A 21968-nucleotide genomic window follows, 5' to 3' on the forward strand; every position below is an offset into this window, starting at 1 on the left:
ATGAAGGACAATGTGCAAACCTACACTATAACAGAGTCAGAAACCAATGTGTCTTCAGTGTTAGTCCAAAACTGCAGTATGACCACACAGTAAGTTTAGCAAGAATCTGGTGACAGACAGCCTTACATCAGGAATTACATTGTGCTATACAGGAAGAGAAGAATAATTTGTAATGTTATTGTTCAGTTTACATTTTCACTCTACCATTGTCTGTTCCATAAGATACAGGTAATGAACAATGAGGTGTTTCAGTGCCATGAACTGGACACTATCTAAATGCCATATCTAAGGGTCTATAAGACCTATGAATTAATTCTTTCTGATAAAAAAAGAATATTCCAAATCAAAAGACCATTATTAAATAGCTTGTTCCATTTACATTTCAAAGAGTTACAAAACTTCCCACTTTTGGTTATGTAGTTTTACTCAGTCCCATGGCTCTTCATAGACTTTATACAAAATCAAGGAGGAATAAAAGGCAGTGGAACATTCCTCTGTAAAAAAAGTTTACAATCTTGGCTATAACTACTAGAGTGACCTAACATCAGAGAGGACCTGTAATGATCTTTAAAAAATGAGCTGCATACAATCTTATGCATAAGTCTGTAATTTACAGGCCAAGGGCAAAATTCTCCTCTTCCATGCATGCTACAAATACAGTATCTGTGGAGCCTATCACAGTGCTTATTCTGCACTCACTGGTAGCTCCTATTTCCATCAATGGTGTTTCTGGTGCTGAAAAAGCAATAGGACGTGGCAGACAGGCTAGGGCAAAGAGGGTTGCTCTCAATGCTGGCTGAACACTGCAGCACCCATCACCATGACACAACTAGCAATCCTTCTGATTTAACAGAGATGATCCACAGTTCTAATCAGCTGCTTCTGTGTACACAATTATTTGCACATGGTGGGTGGGAAAGACCTCAATTGTTTTGCACTTATGATTTTAATTGCACATATTGCACACACTGAAATTCACTGTATTCCTTGAACTATCAAGAGGAAGTCTGGCTACTGCTTGCATTTGTTACTGTATTCTTTGATGTGTTCACATCTAATCTTGTGATGACGTGTGAATAGCACAGGTCAGATTAAGTAAACCTTTGCCAACAAAGGTGTCCTGTCTAGGGGCCAGGCTGAGTGCCACTGTACAGAGCTTTGCAAAATAAGCTTTCTCATCTTCCTTTGATAGCAGCTGTGGCACAAGAAGTACATTTCTTGGCCCCAGCTGTCTGATTTTCAGTGTCACTGGTCTGGCCTTGGTTCATCCCAAGTTGAAGTTTAAATATTTTTTCTTTTTCATTTTGTTTTGTTAAAAAGGCATGCTGGAATTCATGACTATGCAGACTCAATGAGGGGCACTGCAAAAGAGAGGTGACTGCAGGACACTGTTATTAGCTAAGGAGCAGGATATTTCTCACAACAGAAGCACAGATTTCTTCCTCTGGTCCAATGATATCATTTTGAAACATACATACCTGCTGGTATCAAATTCCACACTAACAAACTAGCCCCACAACCATACACTTCCACTGACTGCAAGAGCTTCATGTCAGGTTGGCAGCAGTTAGAGAGGAGAGAAAAGCTGGCTTCCTGAGCTTTCACTCTGCTGTTACGGAGCTCAGAGCAGTTCCTGGCCCCTGTTACGGTGACTGGCCTAGGTCTGGCAATCTTTGCAAGGTATCTGTAAAGGGTGCATTCCCAATACTGGCCTGACCTAGAACAAACTCCTACACTGTTGTTCTGATACACATCATCTGGCCTTTCTCTCACTTCATCAGAGTTTGTCAGAGCTGATACCCTCCACAGCCCTCAATCCCCTCCCCTCACTGCCTCTTCTCTTGCTTTCATCAGGTAGGGTTACCAATTCATTCTTTTCTTCACTTTCCCACTGATTTTTTTGCTCCTCTCCATGACATCACGGACCACTCTTTCAAAGCCAGGTTGGGACCTCCCCCAGTTGGGACCTCCCCAAGATGAACAGAAAATCACACCACCCCTGTTTCTGTAATCTTCCAACTGACAGAAATTAGTGCCACCTTCCTCATCATAATTCACTATTGCATCTTCAATCCCAGCAACTTCTCCACAACTTTGGGCTCCTATCTTAATCCCTGCCTGCTCTTCTCTTTCTACTCAGAAGATAATCAATCCTTCAAGTACAAAACTGGAAAAGGGTGTGATTTTTGCCTTCTTTGGCTTGCTTTCCCTAGTTATATGACAATGTTTTCCTTAACTATACTACAACCTTTTCCTTTTTCCCCATCACAGTTTAAGAAATTCCCTACCTGCTCACCTCTTCTGGTCTTCTCACTTGGACCCAAAAATCTCCCCTCATAGTTTCACTTACCTCTTTTTTCACCCCCACCTCGCTCTTCTGTATCATTTCTCACTTAGCCTAACTTCTCCCACAGGGAAGACAGGCTTTGATCTTCCCTTTTTTAAAAAAAAAGTAATCCCATCTGTCTCTCAAAATATTACCTGTATTTCTCATTGAGCTCACTGAATGAATTGCAAGAGGTTCACCTGGTCTTATTCTTGGATATCAGCCCTCTGTCTATGACCTCCCTGGTTCGCATCCAAGACCTTACTCAGTGTAGTCCTGACCCATGACTATATTTCCTATTACCCTTACACAACATACCATTCACCTTCTGTGCTAAGACTTTTGCATGACTTATGGTTCAAAGCTATTTGTTCAATCCAAACTGCCACACACTACACTTCTTTACAAAACGATCCTTGAATTACTTACAGTCTGTCTCAGAAATAAGAAAAGAAAGCGTAATTTTCTTCACAAAGTAGCAGTCAAAGTGATGCTAGTACAAGGAATCTCCAACAACTTGTACTACTGAAGACAGATGAAAATCTACACAAGGAACTACAACACATTATTTTGCAGAAAAGGAAAACTTAATCTGTTCAGTCTGGCCACAAGAATCATGCAAAATCATGCAAAATTCACTTTTCTTATTTTTCAATCTTTAAAATTTTAGACCTGTTTTGCATTATTAGCAACCCCTTTTAGTGAAATTAAACAACAGAAATGTGTCAGAGCTGCAACAACATTTCAAAAGGTGACTCATAAGCAGTGAAGTCATGAATTATTGAAAAAATTGACATATTTGTTTTTTAAGTGACTATAACTCTACTGGACAAATAAAAATATTCAAACACCATAAAGTTCTGTTAAACAAAGCAGAAAACTATTTTGAGTCACACTTAGGACGGTATTTATCTGCCCATAGCTGACAGGCTATACACCAAACCAGGAATGTGTAAGCATACATGAACACGAACATGAACATACATGAACCCCTCAGTCTGTGTAAAAAGGATTCATCAGTTCAGGCTACAGCCTGTGTTCATATCTACCACTAGATACATGCAGTTTTTGCACTGGCATCAGCAAAATACTTTTTGCTCTACCTTTTATGCTTTCCACACACACCAGCCAATGCAGTCAGGTACATATGAAGTGCAGCTAAGGGCACCCTCTGAAAATTCAGTTCCTTAAACTCCCTCTTCCATAACCTTTTTGTAGCTAAGACACACCTAGGAGAATTGGTCCTGGTCCACATCTTGTCCAGAGCAGGTTCAGAAGAGACCTTATTAGCTGGGGCTCTTTTCTGTTACCTTTTTTTAAGTCCTGTCATGTTGACTGGAAGCAGTATTCCAGCAAAACATTGATATTTCATCCCCTATTTAAGAAGCTATTTAAGAACCACTCTAAGATGCCTCCCTCATCCAGAGTCCACTGTGTTACAGTGCCAAGGTTAATTGAAGAGCTAAAGGCCAGGATTAAGTTCCACCTATTCTCTGGGAGGATTTAGTTTCCCATGTTACTATAAAGATACTTTCCTAGATGCACATGGCAGCTGACACAGCCAACCGCAGGACCTCTCTGCCTGCTGTACTACCCTCCCCAAAGAAATGCTAAGTCCCATCAATCTAAATGAGTCCAATTCCCATCTACGCTCATTTACTGGCAGGGTAGTATAAAGGGGCCATTGTGTAAAAAAGAGTCAGGCTCGCTGACCTTTTTATTTTTTTTTCTCAATGAAGTATGCCATCAGCATACCAACATCTTTAGATACCAATGATCCATTCTGTGCAGCCCACTTCCTCCTCCCCTTTCCAAAATCCCCCCACTTAGCAGGGACATTAATTCAGTTTTAAACATTAAGACAGCTCTTTGACTAGGTAACAGTAATAAACACTGAATTCTGAAGTCTCCACTGTAACTGAGGTTCTGCTTTTTTTCCCTCCTCACACTGAAGCAAAACAAACTGGTGACCAAGTTGTTGAACTGAAAGAAAACATTTCAATTAAAGCATTTCCATAATATTGTTCACTGTCCTGAATGTATTTCAGGACTGTAACAGAGGAGAAATGTTATGAGTTTACATTATGTTATGAGTTTACATCGGCTGCAATGGAATGGGTTGGAAAAAGACAGGGTATCTAACTAGCTAACTCTGAAGTATCTAATTAAAATTTAAGTAAACTTGGGAGTTAGGACAGCTGGAAGAGACACTGGGAAACTCTCAGATGCTCTATGCCTTGTAGTTACAAGACAAGTAATAAAAGACAGGCATGAATTTTGTGTGCACAAAATACAGGAGCTCAGTGGCAAAGAGATCACTGGTCTAAGGCCACCTGGTGTATGCAACAGTGCACAGGAACATCCTTTTTGTACAGGTAGTGGTCAGTGAGAACAGTGCTCAGCTTTATGCAACCAAAGCACCAGTTTGTGTAAGCATAGCTTGTACTTAGCAAAAATGTTGTCGTGGCTGCTGGGAGCAAGTCAAAAATTGCGAAAGTTACCATCACTGCAGTACCTAAGCACTTAAAGGCTAGGCGATGTCATTGTCATTAATAATGAATGTATATCATGGCATAAACATTTTTCCAAGTACACAGATGGGTCACAGCCAGTTGCATAAAGACTGCAAACACACAATAGGAATTCCTCTCCCTTTGGCACCACGAGGGTACAACCGTCAGTCCAGAACTGTCACAGGGAACACCAGCACTGCACTGGATTGCTGCTGTAGAAGGATCGTACAGGAAGGCAGAGAAGACAGTCTTATCACTTTTCCAGGAGTATTAACTCCTCACAATTCAAATCTGGCATCTTGGGGCCTGAACTGTGCAAATGGACAGATGCTTCCAGTCCCTGCAGGAACATACAGACTCTGACCTGAGCTCAGGAACTGTCCTAACACACCAAAGGGAAAATCAGGGATTCAAACTGTCCAAGTCTCTCTCTGGCCTCAGGACTGTATGGTCCAACAGCCTGAAAGCATAAACGTTCCTCAGTTTCTCTGTTAGTTTGCTATCATGCTCCTCTTGTGCATGGTGCGTGGTCCGTATCATATGCCATGTGTAAGACCCAGATATAGGCTGCTTTACCAAGGAGCGAAAGGAAAAATGTTTCCTCTGGTTCCCCTGCACGCATGCTAGATTATCTGGTGAATTTCACCCTAAATCAACTATAAAAAATTTCAAAGTATTACTTTGCTAAAATAAAGCCATGTGTACTTTATATATAGTCTTCTTTACCAAAGCAACGGGGTGCTTAAGAGGCAGAGAGAAGGAAATTTTCTCTGCCTTGCCAGCCTTTCTGTGTGCAGCAGGTGTAGAATGCAAGAACAACCATGTTGGTCCAAACAAATTAACATCTGTTGCCCTGCCTCTGACAGTGGCCAAAAGTATGTGCCTGAGGAATCATGTAAGTACAGAGCAAGCGCGTAGTCACACATAACCAGAATACCTTTGCAGCCCAAAGATTTCACGTGCCAGTGGTGATGCCTTTATGCTTAGCAGCTGTATCACTCAAACTCACAGCCTCTGGGCACGGAACCGGCCCTGTGCCATTCACCTGGCTCACAACCTGCACCCACAGGGCACCTGGGGTTTACTGTGCCACTGGAAGATTGCATGAATACTTCTGATGGCAGCAGAATAGCCTGTATTAATGTTTGCCTGGAGCATGCAGGGAGAGGCTACTGCAAGAGGAGCTGCAATGCACAAGCTTCAGATACCATGAGAAGTAGTTACATCACCCGCCTAGCTGACAAGCTGGCACTTGGAAGCACAGAAAAAGAGAAATTTAGCAGCTACCTACTGCTCTCCAAAGTGACTGAGGGCTGTGAGACGTCACAGGAAACTCCGAGAGGATGGCGGTGGGCAGAAATATTTAGCTGGTGGTAGCCACAAACACAGAATTTGACTGCCAGTTTTAATTTGACCCTCAAGCAGCTAGAGTGTGAGAGACATTCAATAAAGGAGCAGCTGCATCAGAGCCAGCTGAAGACCTAAACCATGGGCTGCTCTTAGTACATATCCCCATGTGCCCTAGGAAAAGGACAGATAATAGTGCAGTTCTAGGGGTGGTGCGAGGGAACACTGCAATGGGCCCCTCCCAAAAAATTAAGGGGTGTCAAGAAATTCTGGTTCAGACACTATTGTGGAAAAAGGAGTATTTATGTGACGTACATTTCTACTGCTGCCTATTCCTAGAAGTCATAGAAATGCAACTTTTTGAAAGGGCACAAACATAGAGAGATTAGGCTACAAATGTTTCTTGGAAGCCCTTCAGTAACAAACGTTTCAGCCATGGCCACCAGATCCTGTGCCTGAGCACTCCCAGGTGAAACACAGCGTTATTGTAACTCAATTCACTGATTTTTAAGGAGTGTTTCTCTCCAAGTTTGAATTACTCACAACATCTTCTGACCAGAACCGAACTTAATTTTTCCTACTTTACAAGGCCATATAAGGCATGTCTCTTTGTTGGGGCTGGCCCTGTTGAATGTGGAGGCAAATCCATGAACAAAGGCACTCCTCACAAGGGTTACAAATGAACTCCTCCAGCTGCGGATGCTTCCACGTACTCTCTGCAGGCGAGTTGTGGCAGTGCAAAGATTGTGCCGTGACTGTAGGCTATCCTCTTCCCTCCTGTCACTCCGTGAGGATGACGCATTTGAAATCCACAATGAATCTGACGGAAAAAGTCTGAGTTGTCAGATGTGCCAGCTCTGTATTATCATACCATCAAGGCTGAGGGTGAGCAAGAAGGAAAGGGGCTGGTAGAGGGAAGAGGACCACAGTCAGACTGGCTGGCCAAACTGCCAGGAAGAAGTGAAGCTTCACAACAAATACTTTTTCATCTATCAGGGACACATGAAAGACTTTTTAGAAATACTTCTTGCATGTTTGCATTACTCCACTTTGTGCTCCAGGGCATTCAGCTACACCAGGCAGTTGAAGAAGCAGTGGCATTAACCTTTAACGCTAAGAAAAAATCCTGACCTAGAATAAATAATAGTAACTGAACAGTTTGTCCATTTTACTTTATTATAAAGGACCCTACTACATTGCTCCCACTTCGCCACCATTTTAAGAAGCTCCAAAATATCAAATAGAACAAAACAGAAAGATTCTCAACCCCGCCTTAATTTTTTTTTAAAAAACTCTCAAAGAAGCAAGACTGATCTCATTTTGCTAGATCTGGTTTCTCATTCTTCCTGGTTTCTGGTATTGGTGAGGTGAACAGCGTTAAATGGGACAAAACGGGTCAGAGGTCAAAAAAGAGAGAATGAGAGACTCTTGTTTAAAAAGGCAATTCTGATTTTTATGTAGAAAGCAGGTGTTAGGAGAAAATGGGCTTTGAGGGAAGCACAAAAAGCTACTTCAAAACAGAGAAGACCATTCCCATTTCACCTCATCACTCACTTATACAGAAAAAAGGCATTATTTATAAAACATTATTCTGATCCTTACACTGGATTATCATCCAGGCTGAGGACTGAATATAGCCCTAATGTTTTAACTAAGTAAATGTGAAAAGCTAAAACAGTGGCCACTGTGAGGGACAGAGGCACACTTATATCACACCAGTGAGGAAGCACTGCGGTGGTACAGTATCTCCAGGAAGAGAACAACTGAGAACAGCGATGAGTCACTTGGAAAAGGTGTGTTCAGGTACCCATAAAGAAAACACCTTGAGGAATTCATGGGCTGCAGTGGTGGGGCTGTGTCAACAGCTAATATATAAAGCTGCTCCCAGGTTATAGCTATCCTGGGAGATGATAAACATACATTGGTGTGTGTGTGTGAAAAAGAGACATAAAAAGGATTCATTCAAATAAAACAATCTTATTTGAACTTTTGCCCAGAGTTGAAATAAAACCTAAAGTGTTCCTATTACTAGATATTCAAGTAACTTGGCTACCTTGTGTCTTAATTCTTCTTAATTCCTGTGAACTTTTGTACTTCCTGATTTCTTCCTAAGCAGCAACAGCACTGCTACTACAACAATGGCTTTACAGCACTTCTTGTTCATTCTGAAAGAAGAAACACCATGAACTTGGCAAAAAAAAAATCTATTCTTGATGCTTTTTGCAAATATTCAGATCCAAGGAGTGTAATGCTATGAGAATGTATATACTATGAAAACAAAGGCATTTTCAGATGCATTAAAGGAAGCTCTTGATAAAAGGCTACCCTGTGTTTTTTTGCAAAATCGGGCAAGAAAGAACAAGCAGTTTGCCTGATTTGGGGAAAGTTCAAATAAACATCAGAAAACTTCAAAAATCATATTCAGTCTCTGAGCAGTTTTTGTTTGTGGGGCTTTTTTAGACACACACATTTGCCTAGGACATACTTAAACAAGTCTTCATTTTTTGTGATTCCGCCCATGCTACTTTGAAAGATGCAGCTCCACTGCAGGAAGCAGAATGACAACAGCTGTGAGGAGAGCTACAGCACAGTGCTGTGTGCCAGCCAGGCTCTGAGCCCATGATGAATCTTCCCGTTGTGCAAAATTCAATACTGAATGCTTTTACAGGAACGAAAGAAAAAAGGGCACTCCAACTGTACTAAGATCTCGGCATCTGCTAACAGAATTGCTAAGTAGAAACCATGGCCAGGCATTTAAAAACAGAAATTTATGAAGCACAGTAATTGCATTATCTACTATTCAGGACAAGCACAGGGTTTGTCCCAAGCTCAGGAGAAAAGAAAAAAAAAAGTTCAAACTTCAGAGCCGTTAACAGAAATCAATGCAACTCAATCAAGGATGGAATCCTATGTCAGTCTTTGAAAGCTGAGGAATGCAAATGGAAGGAAACTCACATAAAATCCGACAGGTATTGTAAAGGAGTGGAGCAAAGTTCTAAGCAACGTATACTTGTAATCCCCAGTGGTGTTATTCAACTGAGACTCACATACCTGAGCCAAATAATTTCCCTGAAAAAGATGTCACTGTACTGTAAATAGCATGCGGTCTACTGCAATCTTTCAGTATTCCTGTCTTCACAATTAAGCCAGTATTCAAAGGCAACACAGAACAGCTCAAAAAGCATCTTTGTCCACATGCCACCTTTATGTACCCCTTTTTTGTTCCTCTGCAGTGTGAGTCAATGTGTCCAGTGACAGAACAAGCAGCAATGGGCACAAACTGAAATAGAGGAAATTTAATTTAAACATAAGGGAAAAAAAATTGTACTGTAAGGGTGATTGCACGCTGGCACACATTGACCTGAGAGGTTGTGGAGTCTCCATCCTTGGAGATATTCAATCCCAGCTGGCCACAGCCCTGAGCAACCTGCAGTTGCTCACCCTGCTTTGAGCGGAGGGTTGGACTAGACACTCTCAGAGTGTCTGCCAGCCTTAGCTGTTCTGAGTAAGTATAAGCTGGACCAGCGCCCAGGAGCAGCCTCTAACAGCACCTCTGCTGGCAGCTACTTCCATATTAGCCTTTTCCCTAGCTGGAGAACATACAATGGACCTCATCTCCACCAGGAATACCTTCTATTTATCTACTATCCATGTTCCCATCCATGTTGTTTGAGAACTGCTTGGATTTTAGCATGTAGTCTTCTACCATCATCTAGCCTCAACATTTCTTCAAATGGTGATCACAACCAAGCACATATGTACTTTGTAGTAAATGGTGCTTAAAGCATTGGAGAACTGGGACCACTCAAAAAAAAACCAACAAAAAAAAAAACCCCAAAGGCTGGCTTTGCTATTCTTTGCTCATTTTCCTTCATCCCATTCATTCCCCACTTCTGAATACTTCTTCCAACCTGTCTTTGTGTCTCATCTCACTCTGATTACATGTAAACATTTAATTATTATGACCCACCTTCTCTCCCACCTCCTACTCCTCTCGTCCTCATATTTCTTCCTATGTCCAGTCTCATTTGTCTCTAAAATTCTCCATGGGCTAAACCACAATCTGCCCTCACAAACTAATGCATTCCCAAAACAGCATGACCTGCATATGGGCAAAAGTTTGTACAAAAGCAAGTAAGTGTTCACCCTTTGCACATGAGAAACTAAAAGAGAAACTCTTGGGCTCTGTAAAATAAAGACTTGTGAAGCAAATGTAGGTGTAGACTGAACATGGGGTTGGGTCTCTGCAGTTTACACCTTTAAGACTGACTCTTCTCTTCTGCCACTATGCTGACCTAGGAGCTGTGCTATTCCTGTAAGCCTTGGCCCCTATCAAGGTAGAGCCCTGGCAGCTGTGATTTTCAGCTCTCTTTTCAGCTCTAATCCATTATTAGTCTCATTTCTCTTCAGCCTCTTTCCATTTTGTCTCTAAGCTGTCCTCTACTCAGCATCTCCCTAGTTCTCCAGTTCATTTCACTTCATGCGCACCACATACATGTGCACGCAAGGAGTGTATACTTCTTTTTGGGTGAGGGAGAGTGGAATACAACAGGTACTTGTTTACAATCACTTTCCATATATTTTCACTAATAACAGGCATGAGGCCTCAGATAATTTTCCTGTGTTAATAATATCCATCAGTATAGTACTCTGAATCATGAAAAGCTCTCAAGTTAATAACTCCTTTTCTGCCTCAATCATTACAGCTGAGTTTGAATTTTTGCAACCAAAGGAGAGCATAGTCAAATGCACCATGTCATCATTAAAAATTCCCCAGCTTTGGATTTGAGATGTGTCCCTAAATCCTTTGTTATATATGGGGCATATTGTCCACTAGCTTGTTCCTACTGCAGAACCAGAGCTACGTTCCTCTCTTACGTCTTGCACTTTAGGATCAGACTCAGGAAAACTAGTAGCAGACAGAAACAGAAAGCTGAGACCTGCAGACCAAATTTTATATAGATAATAACAATGGAAACCTAGAAATGCCTAACAGTAAGTTCTGATAGGGTGACATGCTTTAAGAGACACCTCTTTTTCATTACTGGAACACAAGAGAATGGTGGCTTAAATATTTTAAGATCTTTGTAAAATCCCCTACAAAAATTACTTTCACAGATCAGTTTATAAGAACTCTCATTCTTTGAAGTACTTAAAGCAATTTTCTCCCTCAGACTAAGGTCCTTAGAAGCATTAACAACTCTATCTTCCAAATGTTCATGTGATAAGTAACTATTACTGCCCCCATTATACAAGTGATGCACCTGAGACAGACAATTTGTATGATGTGCCCATGACTGCAGGGACTGGAATGCCAATGTCAAACAATAAAAATAGTTTCTTGTGTGTGATTCAGATAAGCAATATCATCATTGCCTTTACATGTCTGCTCACTAAAAATACTGCGGATATGAGCACATTCATTTTTTTCTACATCTTATCTTACAACACTGACTCACATGAATTAATCCCTCTTTTATATTCTGCTCATTGACTAAATAATGAAATGTTCTAAAGACATTAAAGGATCAACGCCCACAGAATCGGCATTTGGGTAGGTACAACACAGCACAAAATCACTTCTATAGGTACAAATGGAAACTCAGAAAGTTCAGCATTTCTGTGACTTGATGAAGGTCAAGCAGTTAAGCATGTTCCCAAGCTGCAAACTGATCTTCTTAATTATCTGGCAAACAAGGTAAAATTGTCCAGGAAGCCCTCACTCCAAGCTTCTTGCAGACCAATTTGAACATTAGATAATATTTGTCAAACTACAGGTCTTTGCTGAAGATGCAAAGCTTTTCTTTTGTACTTGGTTTAGAATTAAAAGGAGTACAAGCTCGTCTAGTCTAACTGCACTTCATTCTTCTCCTAGACTATAAGCAACTCAATTGCTTAAGCAAGACGTGATAACTCATGAGTTAGAACAGCTCTCCCTTTTCCCATATCAGTACTTCAAAATACTCATTTAGACTCATCTAAATTCTCCAAAATCTGAATGCCCTGAATGAAGCAGGGTTTGTTTTGAAATCCCATGCAATCACCCCGTCTCCCACAAGAACATGAAGTCAAGTAAAATGTATTAAAGCAGAGAATACAGTGACCATTTGCTATATGCTTACAGACAAATAAGACAGAAAACATTTTTCATGCTGGCCCTAAAGTTACATCCAAAAGAATATGCAAAAGCCTCAATGATGATCATGTTCAGACAGAATGGTAAAGCACTCCACTCTTACCTGGACAGCCCTGTTATTTAAAGTCATGTAAATATGATTACTTGGGTAAATAAGGGTTAAAGTCTTTACATTGTCATGGATGCATTGTGTCAGAATGACAAAATTGCTTTGTATGGAGGCTTTTATCATGCAGTTATACAGTGTTTCTTACCCAAACTGAAATACTGTAAGACAACTGAGAAACATGCTGCAACTGAAGATGAGTTTCAAGCTGCCCCCTCCTGTACTGTCTTTTGGACCAAAGCTCAAATGTAACAAGAGTTTACAAGCAAAAAAAAGATAGTGAATGACACACAGAGAAGAAAAAATGTTCCTCAACTGTCAACGTGCTCCTGTTGAAATCACCAATGCTTTTAATTAAAAAGTTTTCAAGGAAGTTCATGGCCCAGCACAAAAGTTATAGAAATCACATGAGAGAAAAAGCTATCATGAAGTTGGAGAAAATACCCTGTTTTGACTTTGACAGGCAAAATCCATGGGTGTGTTCATAACTTTTAATCAGCTTGGTGAAAGAGCACAGCACCCTGACTGATAGTCCAGATATTAAACTTAAACTCAAAAACAATGACAAGCAGCTAGCAAGGGCTTGAAGGAAAGGTAGTATTTTGGGGCGTTTGTCCCAAAAGGGAGACTGTTTTCTTTCTTAAATCAACCCAATCTCATTACCTGATCAGAGAAAGACAAACTTCTGTACCCTGAACTGCACAGACTTGAAAGACTGTGAAAGGGGTGAAGTATTCATAGTCAGGACTTATGTTTAGACATGGTAGGTAGTTCAGAGAGCACTTGAGGAAGAAGCACCTTTCAAAGCGTGACACCCAAGCCCGCAGACATGAGAAGATAGCTGGCACTGCCTAGAGTACAATGGGAATTTCAGACTGTTTGTTCCCTTACCTTTGCACTACTGCACACAGCTCAAAGCACTGAGAGAAACTTCATACAAACATTCAGAAAAACCCCTCGCATCCCAAAGGGATTAAGTACACATATGTTTCCCTCTACTTCTGTCAGATTCTATTTGTTAACTTCTTAAAAAGACAGAAGGGGCTGCTTTGGAGAGGAGTGGGTTCTCTCTCCTTTCTGATTTTGGTCAAACCTACAGATACTCCATTTATCTCTACAGTAAAACAGCTGTGATAATACTCTTGTCCACAACCACCCACTTACAGCACTCCTAGCAAGCAAGGAGCACTAAGGATATTGCCTTGTTGCTGGAATAGGGACACCCTGTGCTACTACAGTTCAAATCAGCAAAAATGTTTTCATCCTTTTAACTGAATTATGCTATTTCAAACTTTATCCACTGATTTATCTTCCATCAGTTTCCTCCATACTTCCATTCATGCCTAGTGGCATGCTGCTACATTAACATTTGCAAACTGTGTATCGGGTTGGTTATGCTGCAACTAGTTGTTTATTTACACTTATTTTTAAACACAGGAGGTAGAATAAAACAGGACTGGAATTATTCTTCCACAAATCCTCCCAGGGAGTTCACAAACCTTCCCCTGCCCTCTCTATTCCAGTTCCTTTTGTTATTTTTCAGTTTCATAAGGTGGTTAGATGGAGTCAGAAATAAACACAAAATGGTAAGAGCTGTCATGGCAGCCTTCAGTGAATTCCCACCATAAGCATATTCACATCCTCCAGCAAGCAAGCAAGCCAAGGTGTTTCCTGAGAGCAACCCACAAATCTTAATGAATACATTTAAGAAATTAACTGAAGCTTTCACCATTTATGCTGCAGCATCTTGCAAGGGTCTAAAAACCTCACCTCCAGATTCAAGCAACCAAAAGCAGCTTTTCACACAAAGCTGTTATCAACAGACCCTGTATAAGAAGGTGTTTAAAATGTACAAAAGCAGAGAAATAGCATTATGTTTCACCAGTTACTCTGATGAATTTTGCAATGGAAGTCTGGAAGTCTAGCACAACATGAGAGGTTATCCACAGAGCAGAAAGAACAGTATTGGTTTTCTGTACTAGCCCTGTTTCAAGTCTCTTCCAGCACAGATTACAGACCAGTTCTGTACTAATACTGTTCCTGAAATTAATCATCAGAACCTGCTGTTTCCCCTAGCTCTAAAAGACAGAGTGAAAAGAAGCAAAGCAAGAACTAAAATAATTGCCTCGTACAGTGCAACCCAACTTCAACCATAATCCAGGATATCACAAACAAAATGTTTTAGTTTTGTTAATGGCAGTGAACAAGTGGTCTGCTTGCCCTCCTTACCTCCAAAAACACTTTATTAATACCATTTGGAAAGGTAACAGTGTGAAATGAACATATCCCAAGCTGTCCCCTCATCTTAGATATACAAAAAGAAGAAAGAAGCCAAAAGAGAGGGTAAGTTATTTTTACACAACTCTTCAACACATCTCGATAAGAGATTGATCAGTACTACCAAAGTCCTGGAAGCTCCCAGAGGACCTGGTGCTCCCTATCACATAAACTGGACTCTTTTCTGCTCAGGTACAGTCATGGAAAGAAGACAATGGGGGTATGTGAGCTCTGTGGCAGTCTCTGCGGCTCTTCAGCATGTGCAGTGCTTCCAGGTACGGGCAGCTCTGATGCAGCACAGCTCAGACACAACCGCTTGCTCCACATCTCTTTCTGGGGATGCTATCACTCCACACTCCAACCATGCTCAAGCTCTTTATGCGCAGAAGGACTCAGCAAGGACACAGTCTAAGAAGTGGACAGATGATGGCCATGCAGAAGATGGGATAAGCTGGCATTTACAAATATGAGGCATAAAACAATGTCCTCGAGAAGCTGCAGATGCCTGCTGTGAACCCAAATGGGGTGAAAATTTCATCCCTTACATAAAGATATTTCCTACAGGACACACAGTGCTGATTGCCTATTTACACACTTCTTTTTCTGATTATCAGTGGAACATTTTTTCCATGTACATGGTTACATGAAAAATACCATTGAGTGCCAGTTTTACTGCTCCAGTTACTGAGTGACTATTTTGTTTTTTTCCAAACTGCTTACTGAAAAAGGGTGGGGAGACATTTAATGACAGAGTGTCTGAGGTGACTCTGTTTTGTTCTCACAAGATAACAGAAAAATGAAGCACAGCCTTTTGTGCATCTCTACCCTATGTAACTCAGGAAGTTCCTTCTCATGAATGCAAAATATTCATTAATAATTTGGAGAAGATTTGAAAAATAAAAGATTTTTTAATCTTGTTTTATAAATATTTTCAATGGTAATCTGGATATTTCACTCCTTCCCACTTTCCTACTAAGACTGTTTATTAAACCACCAACTATAACACAATGTCTGTATGCTAAATTGGGACTAATTTTGCTGTCGCTGAATTCAATGGCAAACAACTCAAGGACTTCACAGGTAGCTGGTTTGATCTTTTTATCCAGAATTTCCAAGATACACATTTTAAATGTATTATACTGACCAATACTGACTGTAAAAAATGTCTCTTCACCTTTGCCTTATTTTTCTCATGCTCAAATACCCCAGGTTGCTTATCTTCTGTTATGAATTCTCAATATATACTTATGCTGCAGGCTTTTCAGAGCAGGTAGTATTTTATTATCAGTCTGAGTATTACATAACAATATGGTGTTCTAATCTCAGGTCTTTAAATATTGCTTTAAAATAAAATTCAATAATACTGATGATGATAAATGGAGAGGGTGTTTCTGGGACTTTGGACTACAGATAGATCCAGAATGTGAAGCTCAGGTGTGAATGCAAACTTTGGACAAGTTTGAGGTTCATTTCAGGGACAACCGATCATCATTCCTTTCTAATGAAACATTCAGGGGTTATTTGTAGCTCACAGTGACATTTCACCATTACCACACATACCATGCCAGTGATAAGTTTTTGAAGGACTGTACCCGAACAATGAAGTCATTTTACTGCTTTTGCTAACCATCACTGGTCAAATTTAAAAATATACACCATATATGAGGTTGCTGCCTTTTCATAATTTCAGCTAGTTATTCCCCCAAAAATGCATCCTTACTCAAATATGATCTAGATGGCCAATTCTGCAACAGAAAACTACTGAAGTCAAACTTACTGATAATGCAAGACCATTATTTTTGTGAGAGAAGTTGTACCTGAATATGTTAGAACATAACCACCATGTAGCTTCCTGGAAGGTAACTTAACATGTTACCACACAAAATGCAACTTTGTTCATTCTCCTTCAGGATAGAGTTTACTTCCTAGTTCCTCCAATAATGTCGTGTTGAAATATTTAATGCCAATTTTGAAAAACCTAACAAGCAGTCAGCTTTAAAAAGCTAACATCAGACACTTCTCATCGTTGCTTGCATTTAGTTTCCACCTACTTCATCTCTCTAAATGCAATTCAGAAAGCTTCAGACATGAACAAAATTTAGGCTGAACTGTTGTTCAGTCACAGAAAGTTTTTTCCAGTCTTTCGCCAAAACTCTGCAGCTATATCCTGCTGGCTCCATGTTGTTTTTCAGGACATTTCACAATGCCTGTCCTCTTTTAATGCTATCCCAAAGACCAGAGACTATGTCATATCAGAAGGAGGTGAAATAAAAGGTTACCATCCCAGCAACCTATCTGCACCGACTACATTCCTGCTCTGCTGAAATGTCATTTGTTCCAGCAACTCTCCTCTAAACAGAACACAGAAACACAAAATATACAGTAGATATCTCTGAAAAGAGCACTGGTCAAGAGCAAGTAAGGTTACCAAAATATACATCCATGTGGTACTATGTCATAAGCACAGCTGAGAGGAAGGACATGATGTTAACAGGAGCCTGCTACAAGATTACTCACCACTCTCTCCATAGATCCTCAACTACACATCTTAAGATCAAAAGCTCATCTCCTTTAGCACACAGAAAAGCACCTTCTAGTCCTCCCAGCAAGACAGCAAGTGTTTTTTTAAATTTTTCTCCTTTTTTTTAATACAATTTCACCCACATGGCCAGACACAGACTGATGATATCAGTAAAATAGTACAGTAATGGAACTGTTGCATGTACCTCCATGTTACACATACCTCCATCTGGCTGTAAATTAAATAAATAAATAAATGGAAGGGCTGAGATTTCCCCCTTCCACAGGGACTTAAGCACTTGCCACTCTTTCCAGCTCCTACTTCCCAAGATACAAACAGAAGCTCAAGAAGATGTATCTGTGAGAAAGCACCAGTGTGACAGGATGCACTGCAAATGCACATTCCCCTCTTGCCATTGTTTCCCCTTGAATCTATCTCCTTAACGTGACATTGTAGTGTGGTCTGAAGTACCTCTTACAAACAGCATAGATTCTCACCAAATTGTTGTAATCAAACTCATATCAGAATAAATTTGATGTCCTATCTTCTTCCTACTTACACTGACTCAAGTAATATTTTACTCCAGGAAGTGTCCCAGGGGCCTTTGCAGCAGAAGGGAGAGAAATGGGATTTGTCATAAGAGAAAAAAGAGAAGTAGAAGAGTTTGATCCAAAATTCTACACTCTGTCTACATCTGCCTCTGCCCTTACTTACCTGATGAATAAACAAAACACAAAATGTGATGGCACTTAATCTAGGTATTTTGACTGCTCTCAGTGTAGAAGCCTGTAGTATCAGTACACACAACCCACAACAATTCTGGAAGATACAAAAAACAACCCTGCGTACCTTTCATCCCAAACTTAGAGTGTCTTCCAAACTTCAGAATAATGAGCATTATTACTAAGCCAGTGCACACCAGTGCTGCACTTCCCACCATAATATACACCTAAAAAAGAGGATACAAACAGATCTGCTTGTTTTGTTCTTATGAACTACCTTCAAAGACATTCAGCATACATTCAGATTAACCCAGTTAGGTAAAGAGATTCATTTCAAATAGGAAACATTTGCACTCAGATCAAAGAGTACAGGAATAAGTCACTCGCTGAGGTTTCCTCTATCCTGAAGAGAATAGAGACTCAGACACTTCCGAGAACCACTTTCTCAACATCCCACACATTCAAGGCAGGTGGGAGGGAATGCACATCACCTCTTTCCCTTCCAACAGAGTGGCATGTTACAAGAAAACACATAAGGAAAGCACATAGGAAAAAGAATTTTTACTGTGAGGGTGGTTGAACACTGGTACAGATTGCCCAGAGTGGCTGTGGAGTCTCCATCCCTGCAGATACCAAAACCAGAGTGGACACAACCCTGAGCAACCATGCAGGCCCCGCTTTAAGCAGGGGGGATTGGACCAGAGGATATCCAGAGGTCCCTTCCAATCTCAGCCATTCAATGATTCTGTTATCAGACGAGACAAGACTGTCCAGGATCCTATCAATTTTTTAGCAGTGTCCCAACTTACAGTCTGCTCTCTGGTTTGTGAACACACATGCTCTCCACTGCACGCTGCTTTACTGAGTCACTCATGCAGGGAGGCTGCAATATCAGCCAGGCTGGCCACCCACTCCTGGTTTCCAACAATTCAGTTCAGAAGAGCATGAAAGGCAAGGCAGCAGAGGTGGCCCATCAGTTCAGCTACTTATACTAAAATCTACTGCAAATTATTCGATCAAAAACCTACATGAAATAATGTTTTAAAAACATACAATTAGAATTTGAAAGTTTATTGCAGCACATCCTCCCTGTAAGGCGGAGCTGACTCCAGGACTGGAATTCAAACAACAATCTTCAAATTACCTTGGATGTCTTTGTTTTGTAAAAAAAGAGTTGCTCTCCTTGGCTAAAATTAGAAGCAAAGTCTTGGGCCAACAAATTACAGTTAGTTGTTCAGAAAAGCATGAAACAAAATAACTAGCAATTTTACTTGGAATGAAAAGTGATCCACTCTTTCAAAAAATGGGGGAAGGACAAGAGTGGGGAGCACTGATTTTGTTTTTTTTCCTTTTTTCCTTAGTTTTGATCACCACATAGTAATAGCTCTGGTGTTCTGGTAGCTTAGGGTCCCATTACAATCTTCACAGTTTCATTAGTTGTATAGTCAAAAAAATCTGCCAAGATTACAGATCAGGAAACAACGTATATACTTACAGTGATACTATCTTCATTCTCTTTGTTGGAAACATCTGCAGAAGTGATTTGATTACTATTATTCGCGGTGTCTCCAAGATCATTAGGTGTGGTTTCATACTCTTAGGAAAGGAAAAAAAGGGTGCTTTTATAATTTCATAAACTTGGAGGGGAAAGTGTTGTGTTTATTATTTCAGCTTTATAAGATGGTAAGGCCACTAACAACTCTTGGGACTCTGAGCTCTTTGGAAACAATACATAATTGCTAATGTAGCTGGAACGTTTTGGGGGGATCCTTGTGACAGATAATTTTGAACAAATGTGTTGTGACTGACAGACTTGAAAAAAGAAGCAATCTACACCAGTATATTTCTATTAGAAAAACTAGAGTTAAATAAGAACTCCATCCATAAAGATATTTTTATGTGCTTCTGACTTCCCATTAAAAATTGAAGACTGCCCTCTACAATGAACTTCTCTAGCCTTGTATTCAGCCAAATATAGGACTGACTTAGAAATTAGCTTGAGGACTTTTTGTTTGTCTGCGAAGAACTTGGCAGATGACCTTTTAGCTAGTTTATTACCACCAAATGTGAAATAGCTGTTTTTCTTCATTTAAAAAATAATACAAAATACTGTAGTATGCACAGAGGTTACAGTTTACCATAATAAACTGTCATACAGGTAAACTTTAAAAAAGTTAAGTGCCTGAGATGGTCTGAAGAAATTTGACCTATCAAAATAATTCCACTGACAGGTCTGCAGCAGTGAATTCAGAACTATTCCATCAAAAGAATGAATACGGCTTAATTATTTATATTTATTTAATAATGAAACACAGATATATACAGTCCATGATTTTCTGTCAAAATTATTCAAATAAGATAACAAGAATTAAATAGTACATGTATGAACTTAGAGAAATGTGCATTAAAGTAAAATTTTAAAATGCACATATTTTATGATTACATCTGGAAAGATACATAACATTTCAATTTTATCAGTGTAATGTGTGCAGATGAAAGAAACAAACAAGGGGAATAACTGCATCTATTAAAAAATGCACTTCCAGCATTGTAATTTAAATTTGCAATTAATTGTGTATTTCTTTATATATTTTGAATAAAATCAGTGCCATAAGTCTACAGATGAAATTGTAACTGTGAATATGAAAAAGCAAAATTCAGAGGCATAGCTCACACTAACTACAGAGGCAGGAACTCTTCCAACCTCAGAGCTGCTGCTCAGCAGGGGCAGGGAGGGCCAGCGCCTCGGCAGAGTTTATCTTCTTCAGCTCCCAAGCACAGTTTGAAGAGCCCAGCCGGCAATGCTAGCTGCACTGGGCTTTTGGTCTTCATGCGTGCATGAACACATTTGCTTCTGCAATGTATTCAGCAGGCTGCATGCTTTTTTGGTATATGAACCAATACAGTTACCTCTGCCACCAGTGCTACAGTTGGTCCAGTCAGGTTGTCTGATCAGCTCACGTAGTCTATTTTGACTCTACACCATGCATGCCAAAGGATAGAACTCTTTCAAGCCAAAATACATATTTAGTCTACAGAGCTTTCATGAGAAACCAAATTTAATTTCCTGGCCTTTTATCATTTACATTCTCCAACTCAGCACTGCATCCCTATATCTATAGCTTCCTATGCAGCAAGGTTAGAACAGCAGCAAGAAGCAAACAAACAGCACTCCCTACTCTGGGCAGCACAAACCCTGCCTGAATGGCTCACCTGCGCAAGCAACCTGGACACTCAAACGAGGTGCTGTTCAGGATGTCCACCACCATGACTACACGCTGTGACACAGCAAAGGACGAGACTTCTCCTTCATTCATTTGCAGGCAGAGCTGGCTTTATAACAAGTACCTCAGCCTACAAGATTGGGACCCTGAAGGACTAATTAGAACTATGCAAAGTATTTCAGGTCTGGGTCTATGAATCCTCTGAATGCACTTTTATATTAAAATGGGCAAGAGCTAAAGTAGGCCACGTCAGTATGCTGGCGTTGCGTTGCCATTCCCTGCTGTATAACTGTGAACCATTTACATTTGAATTACTGCCAAATTTTCAAAGCCTCTTGAAATGGGTGAGTCAGGCAAGGAAAACATGCACAACAGTTATCCAGCCAAAACTGGATGATTCCGAGTTAAACAAATTCCTGTTCATTTCACTATGAAATCCCAACATAGACACCGAGCACTCTGATACAGACAGGGTCATGCCTCTTGACTCATGCTATGTGGGACTCGTAACGCTTCAGGGCCAGGTCCTCCGGTGCCGCGTACCTCACGCAGCCACCTGTGACTACATCAACTGCAGTGAATCGCAACTGAGGCTGGGCAGTATTTTGCAGCCATTTCACAAACAAGGTGCATGGTGGCTAGGCTACAGACAAGAGCACAGTTATACCAGCACCGGGGGGGCTCACTCTGCACAGTCCTCTCGGGGGTTAGCTGATACGGGGCATGCTGTCTCTTCCAAGTTCACAACCATATTAGAAAAAGCAGTGTGGCACAAAGACATGAACTCGGAGCCAAA

The 21968-nt window shown here is 40.5% G+C and overlaps 1 protein-coding gene across 9 annotated transcripts in view; it reads right to left on the reverse strand.

The window, feature by feature from the left end:
* The window catches only part of NTRK2 (neurotrophic receptor tyrosine kinase 2), a 208383-nt gene that overhangs the window by 130571 nt on the left and 55844 nt on the right, over nucleotides 1–21968 (reverse strand). For 8 of the 9 annotated variants that reach the window (XM_030004102.1, XM_030004101.1, XM_030004103.2 and 5 more), the window contains exons 10-11: nucleotides 19444–19544; nucleotides 18076–18175 (exon numbers count right to left, since the gene is read on the reverse strand). In XM_030004102.1, the coding sequence (XP_029859962.1) occupies nucleotides 18076–18175; nucleotides 19444–19544 (201 nt within the window). Of the gene's footprint in view, nucleotides 1–17274; nucleotides 17459–18075; nucleotides 18176–19443; nucleotides 19545–21968 lie in introns of all 9 variants that reach the window. The other variant, XR_003921867.1, reaches the window with a different exon arrangement.

This window comes from Aquila chrysaetos, chromosome Z (assembly GCF_900496995.4).
Source record: "Aquila chrysaetos chrysaetos chromosome Z, bAquChr1.4, whole genome shotgun sequence".
Classification (NCBI taxonomy): Eukaryota; Metazoa; Chordata; class Aves; order Accipitriformes; family Accipitridae; genus Aquila; species Aquila chrysaetos.